General features: G+C 42.5%; 1 protein-coding gene across 2 annotated transcripts in view; it reads right to left on the reverse strand.

The window, feature by feature from the left end:
• Positions 1–11,081, reverse strand: part of slc12a2 (solute carrier family 12 member 2) — a 91,307-nt gene extending 80,226 nt beyond the window's left edge. Inside the window, exon 1 of one of the 2 annotated variants that reach the window (XR_004567639.1) lies at positions 10,145–10,690. Coding sequence is in view for 1 of the 2 variants with exons in the window: in XM_034202019.1 (XP_034057910.1) it covers positions 10,145–10,690 (546 nt within the window). In the remaining variant the exon portion in view is untranslated. Of the gene's footprint in view, positions 1–10,144 lie in introns of both variants that reach the window. The other variant, XM_034202019.1, reaches the window with a different exon arrangement.
• Positions 11,082–13,151: the final 2,070 nt, after the last annotated feature.

Below are 13,151 nucleotides of genomic sequence, written 5' to 3' on the forward strand. Positions count from 1 at the left end.
AACATTGAGAGAGAGAGAGAGAGAGAGAGAGAGAGAGAGAGAGAGAGAGAGAGAGAGAGAGAGAGAGAGAGAGAGGAGAGAGAGAGAGAGAGAGAGAGAAAGAGAGAGAGATATTGCATATGAACTCAGGGCCGGCCCGTAGCGCTGGCGTTATAGATTTTCGCCTAGGACGCCAGATCTGGGGAGTCGCTGCGCTGGCAGCTCTGGGAGGGAAAAAAACATTTTTGACCGTTGGGGCTCATCCTAATTTTCGTCCTTGATGTAACAATATTCACAATTAAGTAAATGTAACACCCTTATCACCCCGGTTCCACCTTTAATTTGCCCTGTACGATGGGCGCTGTAAGTGATGAAAATGGGGGATGTTGGCTTATCTGGCGCCCGCAGCTCACAGCCAACGTGCGAGTGACCGAGGGAGAGAGGGAGGGTGCACCGGTACCAGCGCTGTTGTTATTAGAATCTGGTGCTAGCTGCTCTAACGGAAGAAGAAGATGTTTCTACAATGATGTGGAGGGAGAGTCGTCTCCAGTCAGACTGAGAGGCTGATAACTACAGCTCAGTGAGGTAAAGGACTCTGAGTGTTTAGATAGTTCACTTTAGTCTAAGTTCAAACAGTTTGGTCACAATTTATGTAAACACATATTTCCAAGGCACTCCTTTATAATGATTGGGATAAACAGGTTTGAAATCATTCCAATGTATACTATAGGACAGTAACCAAACATATCCTTTAAAACTGGAGATAAAAAAATGCATAAATATATAAATGTTAAGGTCAAATAAGATATGAATGAACAACACAAATAAAATAAGTTACATCCATTTGTTATTGGGTATGGTAGGTTATTGGTTATGTTCACATACTTATTTGATTACATCCACTTGTCTAAGATGACAACAGAGACTTTCGACCCAAACCCAGCTGTTGACTTGTGGATGCAAGCAGCTAATCGCAGACTCAACCAGAGAGGAAGAAGTAGGCCTACATCATCAGCTACCATGTCTGACAGAGAGGAAGACAGTGAGGAGAACAGTCAGGAGGGGAGTGATGACAGCTTGTAGGATTCGTGCTAATGTTGTCTTGTGTTCACCTCTGCACGTGTGTTCTGTGTTCACCTCTGCATGTGTGTTCTGTGTTCACCTCTGCATGTGTGTTCTGTGTTCACCTCTGTGTGTTCAGTGCCGTGTGTCTGGCAAATAAAGTCAAGACCCCTCAAAAGTTACGGTTTATTTCATTTTAAGGATGAGCACCAAGCAACATCTCCAGGTGCTCCTTTGAGAACCAGGGCAAAAAAAGTTATGTGCACCCCTGATCCGAGTCATATCCATTCATAGCAGCCGTAGTGAGATTGTTATGCCACTCTACGGGGATGGGGGGGGGTGGTATCATGTGAGAAAAGGATGTCAACATTCATCGCTCATGCTGTGACTGAGGCCCTAAGTGAAAATGGTACATTATGAAGTGTTAGGAGTGTGAGTGTTTGGAGCGGACAGTCGGTCTGCTGCACTGAGTGCTGCCAGAGCGAGGACTGCAGGCAACAGGAAAAGTCATTATGAAGGTCGTCACTGTTGTGTTCAGAGAAGGGGACGAAATTCCAGAGCGAGTCCCTGAGAAGGAAAAGTGTTTGAGTGTGCGTGTGGTTTTTCCATATTGGAAAATATTATTGTAACCAACTTTTTCCTGCTGATTTGAAAGTGCCTCAACAGTTAGTGGACATTTCTGAAACATGAAACGCTTAATAAACATTGACAGTGCATGTCAGTGTTTCCTTCAGCAGCACATTGGCCAGATGGCTAACCCAAGTGATTCACATGGATCTAATATATATATCAAATGTTGACAGTAAGCTCTCGAGTTGAATGTCCCAGCATGCCTTTCTGCTGGCCTCAGGCCATTTTTGTTGAACGCTGGCATGTCTGCTTTAGTCAATACAAGCACAGTGTTTGCAAATTGGATTACATGTGACAGCAGCTGATCTGTTGTCACTGCTCTGTTTCAAGCACCGATAACATTTAAAACTACATTCCTCCTTACACACCAAAGAACACCAAAGAACACCAAAGAACACCAAAGAACACGTCCCAATGGAACGTCGCCTCACGTCTCCGCGTCTTGGCCAACAGTCGCACTGGAACACACCGCAAAGACTTCAGCCGACGGCCAAGTAGCACGTACGAACTGCGCATGCGTGAGTGGCAATAACTCTCCTTACCAGCAGGCGGCGGTAGTGTGTATTCGTCATTCAAAAGAGGCAACAACCGGAAGACAGACTGCGTGATACACCGAGAGAAGAAGAGAAGACTGCGTGATTTAAACAAACAACACATAGCGTGTGCTTTCCATTTTCACTCTACAGCGAGAAGCTCAAGAAGCTTTCCCGAACCCGAGTCGAGAGCTGGAGTTAAATGAAATCTCAGATTTGCCTTCTTAATAGTTTGTCTCATGCACTGATTCGCTAGCTGAACAGCCAATCAGAGTGATTTCTTTGGCCGACCGCCTCCGAAAAGACACGACGGTGCAGTACACACCAATCTGAGTAGGGCGACACGACGCTCATCGGCGGCCCGACATCTATCAACGGCGAAAATCGGCTTGGTGTGTGAGGACCTTAATACGACTGGATACCTGTGATCTCCACCAAAACACTGCTGTGATGAAATAATGGGAACTGTGCTCTGCATTTCTCCAACGCTCATGTTCATAATACGTTTTTAGTTTGTGTTATTGTGTGACTTTGGTTAAGAAGTAAACGTTTTTCTTTAGGAGTCACACAAAGTCATAGGTTATGATTCAGGAGTGTTGAGTTGAGGAGTGTAAAGAAGTACCTAGATCTGTTAAATTGAGTAATATGTTAATAGAGTCTGGAAGTAGTTCGGCTGGCAGGTGTTCTCCGCTGTGTACTTTCACAATGGGCGGAGCGCAGGAGGAAGATTCAGTCGGTGAGTTTTTTGGCATTCATTCAGTTACCTAGCTGCTCATCAGATTCACCTGAACATGTCTTAAACTACTATGCAATGGATTGTTCCACTGTAATTCCAGCATAGCTATTTTAAGTAACACAAGTCTGACACATCTGCTTTAGTTATCAGCGGTGTGGGATGTGTGATGTTTACATCGAGGTGGCATGGTATGGCGCGATAGTAAATTATAAATATGTGAATGTCTTTGGTTCTCGCTGCGTTCTCTTGAGACCCGGAGTCATTAACTCCAGCAAGCACTTACTTACAAGTGAGTGGACAGTAGGGCTGCTCAATTAATCGTATTTTAAAATCGCAATTACGATTATGGCTTGCAACGATTACGAAATCGAAATAAAACGATTATTTTTTATTCTTTTTTTTGGGGTTTCCAGTTGAGTTATACTTAAAGTTCAGGGTAATCAACTGTTCAAAAAATACTGTTCACATTTTTTTTCTCCAATAAATTGATATTTTCAAAGTAAATGGATAATCGTATTTAATAATCGTGATATCAATTATTGACCCAAATAATCGAGATTATGATTTTTGCCATAATCGAGCAGCCCTAGTGGACAGTGAACAAGAAGTACCAGTACTTGTTCCAAGGTAAGGAGGAAACTAATTTACTCTCCCAATAATTACTGGGCGTGCAGACTGGCACAAATCTCAGGAGGGGGGTGGGGTTGTTGTACTAGTTGTGAAATCAGGCTCCATGTGACGCACTTGGATGTAGGGATAAGAAGGAAGCCAGGTCCTCTGCAAACAAAAAGCACACACTCTTACCCACACAGAGGTTTATGAGCAGTGTGTATGTGTGTGTTACAACAGCTGTAAGGCCATCGGCCATGGCTGACACAAAAGGACTCCCTCTCCTGTCAAAGGCCACACCAGAAGCCCGGGCGTCCTTTGCTTCCTGTTTGTGTACAATCAGTGCAGCAAACAAAGAAAAGGGGGAGCAGGGGGAGAAACACGGAGAGGGAGGATTGTCCGTAAAAAAAAAAAGGTGTACACACTAACAGCGGCTCCTTTGTGCAGCCTCACATCACCTCCTGTTAGGAGCAGCAACCCAACAGCTGTACCTCAGTGGGTTTCAGAGCAGCTGCCACCTCGTTTTCTCATTTTAAACCTTTCATTTCAAACTCGTAGGCCTACAGGAGAAATTACCTGATTGAACCTGTATTCATGTCACAACACTGACTGAGGAGATACTGTGTGTGCGTGTGTGTGTGTGTGTGTGTGTCTCATCATTGTGTTTATAGTCCAAAGCCTTAATCCAAAATCAGTCCAAAACAAGGCTGTATTAAACTAAGTGGCTCATTTAGATCGTCACTGACCGGTTACAATCTGCTAATCTCCCTGAAACACCAAACAGACAAAGAAGTAGTTGTTGTGGTGGAGCCATTTAAACACACCACAAAAACTACAGACGAGTGGCTCCAAATCCAAATTGACTGACAATATGTGCTCGGTGTGTCAGTAGATGCTTCGGCCTTATTGACGAGATGCAATTGTTTATTCATTCATGATTTGAATTGCCTTTGTAAGAGTGCCTTTGCAAAGTTCTGCCTTTGCCAAGAGTGCTGTGGTTTTCCTTCTGATGCCGCTCTGTTCTTAAATAATTTTAGATTCATTGTTTAAATCAGTTATCAATAAACGTTGCTAAATACTTTCTAGTTCCAGCTAAAATACATTTACAAAAGTTAATGACATGTCAGACACATGTGTATCCTTATCCTGAAATTGTCACTGTGAAGGCCAAAAGTAAAATAGTACAATTGCAACAACTGGCATGAGGGTTGTTTTATGGTTGATGCAGCATTTTTGATTTAGGAGCACATTTTTCATGGAGCTAATTCAAACATCACCTTACATTTACATACACCAAGGGCATGCTGAAACGATGCCTTTCCACACACAGTAGAGCTGCTACACTGGAATGACACTAAAGGAGGGGGGTATATTTAAGGACAGCGCGTTCATGCTTGGCTGGTCCGGACTGAATAAATCTGCCCTGGCATCAACTTCTGACTCGTCGATAAAGACCTCCAGCACTCTGCCCTGCTGTGGCCGCTGCTGAGGGACACACCGGGACACGGAGACCTTCCTGCTTGGACTTTCCCCATTGCAAATAAAGCCCACTTTCTCCTTGTGGAGCTCACCATCTGTGCCCCCATCAGGTTACATGAAGAACCTGAAGTGTTCAGCGGTCATCGGGGAAATGCAGTGAAATCAGTCTCTATCACTGCTCCCATAGTACGCTGAATGACTCATTGATTGTTGTGAAAAGTCCATGGGCAACGGTCAATTGGTTCAGTGGAATTTCCATTCCACATTTCGATCTGGGCGTGCAGCACAATGAGGGAAAAACCTTTCAATGTTAGATAGGATATAGTGGGGACATCAGGGTCACCATGACCTTCAAACAACCACGAACCCCCTGATGTCATAGTCCCAGAGCTGTTTTCCAAATATTGAGCCAAACAGTGCTTTCTCTATTAATGTGAGCCAACCGCAGCAGTTCATTAAACCCTGCCGTCTGTCAGTTGATCCTGCATATCTGCAGCCGCAGTAATTGTGTGGTGATGAAACAGGCTCAACTACTGATACTGTACTACTTGCCATGAAGACCCAATACATAAAACAATAGGAGCCCTCTTTAACAACCTTCAGAAAATATGACCAGCTTTTCATCACAAGCTACTTGATGGCAGGATATGGGCTCATCAGTTGCTTCATAGATAATGAAAAAGCATTCCTCCTTCCTTTGACTATACAGCTGACCATCAGTGGTGAAAAGTAACCACGTACATTTACTCAATTACTGTACTTAAGTACACATTTGAGGTATGAGTATTTTCTTTTTATACTACTTTATACTCCTACGACATTTTCTTTTTACTACACTACATTGATTTTACAGATTTTCTTAATAGTAACTGTATAAATTCAGATTTTGACACCATACTTGGGGAAATCTTTTTAAATATGATTATTTGATGGATTAAAACCATCCAACAAATCAGAGAATTAACTGGCAGCCATCAGCCTGACCCGATTGAACTGTATTCAACTAAACCTAACTTTTAAGGTCGAATTAGAAGTCCAAACTCTTCCCAAGCAATACGGCCACCATTCTGCATCTTTAAGTGTTAGAATTGGCTTCATCATGCACATGGAAACTACATTCAGTAAATCAAAGCTATGTACGGTAGGAGGCTGAGGGAGTCCTTGACCTTCACATCTCACATTCTAAACTGTTCCAGGAGGCAGTTATCTGGACAAATCCACAGAGCGTAACCCCGAAATCAAGTTCACGTCTTGATAACTGAACCCCTTACAACAGGCCCTGAATAGGAACTACAAACACACTATTGCTGGCTGGATTTCACTTCCCTCAATGCAGCAATAACATGCATAATCCATGGGGTGTTGCACCATTTCCTGTGTATCGATAGGATCAGCAGACTAACCATTTCCAGTTAGAGTAGTAACAGTAAGCCTCGAGCAGTAAATATCTGTCTAGGTTTGTATGCAAGTCAACGTATGGCACCACAGAGTGAACCTTGAACCTAAGAGTCTAATCAATAGTGTTTGAGGAAAAATAATCATGTATTTAAAAGTTATAAAATGTATAACTTCAAGGTAATTGAATTGAGAAAGTGATGAATATATGGGCAGTTGCAGGATATTTTATGGCTGAGCAATTACTTGTGTTTGGAATGGGATTGGCATTTGGATAAACTTTTCTTTAATGATTTCATACTGTAGCGTTTCTGGAAAATAAGAAACTTGAGAGATTTAAAAAAGGAATCATGGGTTTATCGAATCCATGGAATTTAAAAGTCAGGATAGTTCCATCACACAGCCAGGAATCTGTTTCTGTTTTCAAACCAATTTTCCTAAAAACAAGCACTCACACAAAAGAACTACAGAGAATGTCATAAGGTTAAATACAATTACATTAAAATAAGGGTGCAATATGCATAAAAGAGCCTGTGAATATTTGTTTTATACACATTCTGGCGAGATGTTATTTGAGCCTGCGTTTAGGCACTCACACATACATTGGTGAGTACAAGTCTACACATTCTATGTTATGCAATCTGCAGTAGTCATTCAGACTGACTTAATATCCCTATTGTGCAGCTATTATATATTTGAAAGACTAGCAGAAAGTCTTGTATCCACCCTGTATGTGGTTTATAGTTCAGAACTTGAGCCAATGTGCTGCGTTTTAACCATTTTCTCTCCATATTAGTCATTACATTAGAGTCATATCTCACCCAGCAATGCCAACAAGGCATTACACACGACGGCCTTCACATCAGCCTGATACTTCCACTCTTTCATTTGATAAACTGAAGACAAGGTCAGAGGGGTGTAACTGCTGCATACTCTGCTCGTGATCTATGAACGATCGTCTTAGGTTCACTCCTTACAATGGACCCAGTGGAAGTTAGGCTAGACATCGCTTTGTAAATCACCTCAACATCACGGCCAACACTTGACTCTGGACAGAAAACAGCACCCATGACATGTTTATAAAAAGCAATGTTCTTATCCCTTTTATTACTTCCTTTGTTATGTTCAATCGAAAAAGTGGTACAACGGGTCAAATACCAGTTAGATTCCTCTGTAACCTTTGCAAGAAGCAAGAAGCACTTGATATACAACTAACAGAGCTCCATTTCAGTGTATGACCACTTTGAGTCCTAAGTTATTCAGTTCATGTCAAGTGTTACAGCCATCGTAGTGGTGGCATGAAGATTTACCAAAAGGAAGTTACCCAGCACAGGACTTTGGCAATATCAAATGTTATTCTGCACCTCAAGCACATCGAGTATAAACAGGAACATGCAGAGATAACTCACTGATCATTGAGCGACTCATCCTCAATCGCGTTTAAATACACACGCAACAAGGACGGGGCATGTTTTCAATTCCTTCAAAAGTATAAGTGGCACTATGATAGCTTGGTTTCTCTAACAAACAATACCTTTGATACCCTTTATTCAGAACTAAAAAGATGCATTATACCAAAAAAAGGCATATCTTTCGTAACCACTTTTGCTTGACCTTGATATATAATGTCATACAAGGTCAAGGAAAGATTGGAAGACAACCAGTGTTTGGAGAATCCCACTGCATGCACTCCATAACAGAGGTGTGTTCTGTTAAACACGTGCTAAATGAATGTCAAAGTCAATGCTGTACCATTCAAGGGTTCTAAGGATTCCTGTGCAAAACCCAAACACACCTTCTTAAGATGTAAATTCATTTAAAAAAAATGGTGTGCCTATTTAAATGTTGTTGCATTTCTTCCTTTCTTAGGGGATAGTCCAGTGTACTCTCAGCTGAAGAAGATATTCTCGATCTGTGTTGTCATCAAAGAACTGTATTCTTAATTAGGAAAAGGCTCTTGGGAATGTGAAGTTTGCCACAGCTTACACACTGCATTAATTCATGAATGTCTTCTATTCATAGCCTCTGTGTTTACAGAACAAGCTTTAGAATAGCTCTCTATTGAGTAAGCAGCAACAATTCATCAGGGCTATGAGGTTTTAGCTACTGCCGCAAAAAAGTACTTTGAGGTTTATCAAAATGTAACCTTGACTATTACCGGTGACTCACGCTCAGATAAACATGCTCTAATTCACTGTACTACTGTAGAAACCACTTGTTGTAAATCACTGGTATCAATCAATGTTTATTTATAGCCCAATATCATGAATGTTACATTTGTCTCAGTGGACTTTACAGTTTGTACAAAATATCAGTATGACAATATGACACCCTCTGTCCTTAGACCCTCTGTCCTTAGACCCTCTGTCCTTAGACCCTCTGTCCTTAGACCCTCTGTCCTTAGACCCTCTGTCCTTAGACCCTCTATCCTTAGACCCTCTGTCCTTAGACCCTCTGTCCTTAGACCCTCTATCCTTAGACCCTCTGTCCTCAGACCCTCTGTCCTCAGACCCTCTGTCCTTAGACCCTCTGTCCTCAGACCCTCTGTCCTCAGACCCTCTGTCCTCAGACCCTCTGTCCTTAGACCCTCTGTCCTTAGACCCTCACATCGTACAAGGAAAAACTTCCGGAGAAAACCCACAGTTTAAAGGGAACATGGGAGAAACCTCAGGGAGAGCAACAGAGGAGGGATCCCTCTCCCAGGACGGACAGACGTGCAATAGATGCCGTGTGTAAATTGAAAAGATAATACATTTGCAACAAAGGTAGTCCAAATGTTTAGAAATACATGTGTGTATAAGGTATACTGGTATGATGAGATATGATTGGAGCTCATTGATGCCAAACTGAGATCCAGACACTTGACCAAAAGACACATAAGAAGACAACAGGTGCTTTTGTGATATAGGTTATAGGCCTTACCAAGATGTATTGACAATGATTAGTCATTTTGAGAATCTTTGGTGGAAGATGAGTCATAACATCAATATACTATTATTTTGTTGTGGGCCTTTTGTAGCCTAGTTGTGGTCCGACATTATACAATACTCCAAACTTTGTAGCAAGAGTTTTAAAGAGACATTTTCTTGTTTTGAAAAGACACTGCAGAAATAGTTTTGCCTACACAGAGCCCTTTGAGCAAGGACTATCAGATTTGGACCGCAATAATCCACTTGTGAATTAAACAGAACATTCCAAAAGAGAAAAGACAGATCAACAAACCCTGAAGTTTTCACAACACACAACAACAGGAGAGACATTCACAAGAGTATCGCCTGACTCAAACTGGTGTGTGGCTTTTAGAAGTTCGTTTTATAAGTTAAAAGGACAGAGCTAGACCATAGACATAAGATAGCAGCACCACCAAAGGTCCTGTCATTTTCAGTCACACCTTCTGTCTTAACACTTTAAATCTGTGAAGGCTACAGAAAACAAAGCAGTCTTCTCTGTGACCCAGAAGGAGCCAAAGAAAAGCACATGATGTTGTTATCTGCACATGTGCCAATATCTATGCACAGCACATGGCCTGGATGCTCATGACAACGTGTATGTATAGTAGCTACTTTTAGCTGAATTGAGGATGTGTGCATTTTGAATTGATCGTATTCCTGCAGTCATGGTGTGCATTCCTTTCTATAACGTTGCCTAATTAACGATACAAACGATTTACTATGAGCAGCAACATGCCTAAGGTTTCTCCCAGACATATGGAGGGGCTTACCTTGTCCAGTTCATCGTGAAGCTCTGACAGGGTGGGTCTGATCAGCTTCTCCCCAAGAGGCGCTGCTGTCTGCCGGTAAAAATCGATGTTGGGCACGGCATCGATGGTATTGTGCCCAAAAGTCCTCAGGTAGTAGGTGTTGGTGTGGGTGTCATAGTGATAGTGATGCTGGCCCCCTGTGGATGAATGCAAACTGGTCTCGCTCATCACCGTGTCCCCGTTTTGGAGCCCGTCAGCCGGTTCCGGAGAGGCCGGGCTTCCCGCCGCACTCGGATCCGCGAAATTCACCACCCGAAACCGGCCTTTTGCTTCCTCTCCACCCGGGTCAGCACCGGAACCGTCTGTGGCCTTATCGCCGGGTGGGACAGCGGTTGAGGCGTCGGAGCTCGGAGACTTATCCCCCGAAGCTCCAGCTGCCTCGGTCACAATGTCCACCTGGAAACGGCTCTGACTGGGCGTCGGACCGAGCGGCCTCGGCCCCCCCGCGTCCGGCGCTAAAAAATCACATTCTGCTGAGGCAGGGGGTGTTGGGGATGGAGCTGACATGGCACACACAACGGGAACACAGTGTGGGGTTTTAAAAACACGCTCTGGCCCACAAACTTAGTGGAGGAATATTTGAACGGTCACCCAACTGACAAACAGTCAACGGTTCCTCTCTCGAGCGGAGGAGCACGCGCAAAGCAGCGAGCGCTAGTAGCTCGTTAGCTGCCTCTGAACATGAGGGTACAGCCGGGAAACTTTTGGCCACTCTCCTCCTCCTTCTTCCGCGGCTGAAAATCCAAAAAAAAAACTCGATACTACTTTAACTCGCTCGGCTTCTGGACTAAATTCCGTCCCCCTCCTGTTGTTAATAGCAGGATGCTGTTGTCGACCTTGCAGCAGCTCCTCCTTAGACTCCCGGAGCTGCCTTTGCTGCTATTATACACACACTGCAGTCGGCATCATTATAGGGTGGGATCCGAATAAAGGGGATCTCGCGATAAGTAATCGATCGCGACTAATTTTTCATTGGGGAGTGAAATGTCGCGAGAACTCATCGAATAACCCAAACGGTAGGCGTGACGTTAGGGAAGAGATGCAGACGAGAAAAGGGAGGGGGCGAAACTGCACCAACAGGCCTTCAGGCTACATCGTGTATGTCTGTCTGTCTGTCTGTCTGGAAGCTTCCTGTACGCCTCATGTGGCTAGGCAAGGTGTCTGCTGCCATACTCTGGAGTTTATGAGTTAATAACATTTTTTTTATAAAAAAACGATTATACACTATTATAGTAGTGTATTGTAGGCCCAAAACCAAGTGAGATCAGTTTCCCACACATGTGCCCTTAGCCCCATATGTTGAGCACAGGTATGTCTGAGAATTGAACATATGGTCACATAGCCACAAGTAATGTAACCTCTGTACAAGAAAAAGACAGCTGTTGGTTCATATTACAATACTATTACACTACAGTAGATTTTGTGTTGCATACATAGTGGTGAAAAGTAAATTTACTCAAAAGGACTTAAGTACTACCCATTAGAGTTCATTTTTTACTACTTTATACTTCTACTCTACTACATTTTGGACGCCAATTTTATTCTTTTTACTCCACTACATTTATTTGACAGATTTATGTAGGAGTGACTTTGTAAATTCAGATTTTCCCATTCAATATTTAGGAACAACTTTTTTAATATGATTATTTGGTGTAGATAAAACCATCCAACATTATATTTAACTTAAGTAACAAAAAACACTTTTTAAGTTGTTTGTTGAAAAGTTTGTATAAACAGTGTTATTTAGTGTGTAAATAATTCTTAACAGGTTTGTTTGTATACTGACAACATCCATTATTTTCTCTGGCTTAGCAGCTATTGTTTCAGTGAAAGGAAGGGGTGGTGGTCAAGTGGGGGGTCATGAATAATGTTATTATTACATTAACAGCCCACACATGAGAGGGGTGTGGACATGTGGAAACAGCTTTCTGTGATACTGAACCACCTCAGGGTGAAGTAAGTGTCAAAGTCATTTGTACTATACCACCCATGAGTGTGGCCAGCAGTGTTTAAAACATGTTGTCCTGAACCAAATTACAAATTGTCCTTTCGAATTGAGAAAGACTAGATCATAAGTTTTAGAATGATACTTCAAATATAAATGCCAGCACAATGTTATATCATCATAATAATTTGGCCGAGTGTGTGTGTAAGTCCCCATAGATGAGTTAGCATTTTAGCTCTAGCAGCTCAAAGTCAATGGTTTTTTGAACGTGTTTTTGTTCAGAAGCCCAATCTACACAAGCTGAGAGATTTTAGTGACAAAACAAGACTACTAAATGTCATCATGCCAAGCGTTAGCCGGCTTTATTTTATCGTTGGTGACTAAGCCATTTAACCGTGTTGTCTTTATAGCCTAACGTTATTTATTTTTTCTTCTGGTGATTGCATTCACACTTTTATAGAAGTGTTGTTAATATGTGGAGATTATTCTGCTGAAAAAAATGTGGAAGTATCGTTCAATGTGTGTTTGCAACTGAGTTTATTTTCTGCAATATTCTGAAATCCAATGGAAAAATCCCATAGATTTTTGTCAAGGGAGCCCTTTCCATGCTAATTTCCAGGTTGGCCCATACAAATGCATCATCACTGAATCACAGCTGCCTAACTAGGGGCTGGTCGGAGGCAAGCCTGAGCCATCCCTAACTACTGTAAGCTGTATTCAGTAAAACTCAAATAAAAAATGTAGGAAATAGTACTTTACTTCAGTATTGTCACATTATACTCCACTACATTTTGTAGCCAAATGTTTTACTCCACTACATATATTTTACATATTTAGTAACTAGTGACTTTGCAGATTGCTAGTGGAGCCTCGCAGTGGCGAAACCGTGCTGCGCCACACTAATTGCGTCGCATAAGCGCATAGGTGCGCCGCATTTTCGGCTCAGTTGAGGCTCCCTCCGCAAGATGAGGCCCCCTCTGCAAGGTGAGGCCCCACGCAGTCTGCATGATCGGCCTGTAGGGA

Source organism: Gymnodraco acuticeps, unplaced genomic scaffold, assembly GCF_902827175.1.
Source record: "Gymnodraco acuticeps unplaced genomic scaffold, fGymAcu1.1, whole genome shotgun sequence".
Taxonomy (NCBI): domain Eukaryota; kingdom Metazoa; phylum Chordata; class Actinopteri; order Perciformes; family Bathydraconidae; genus Gymnodraco; species Gymnodraco acuticeps.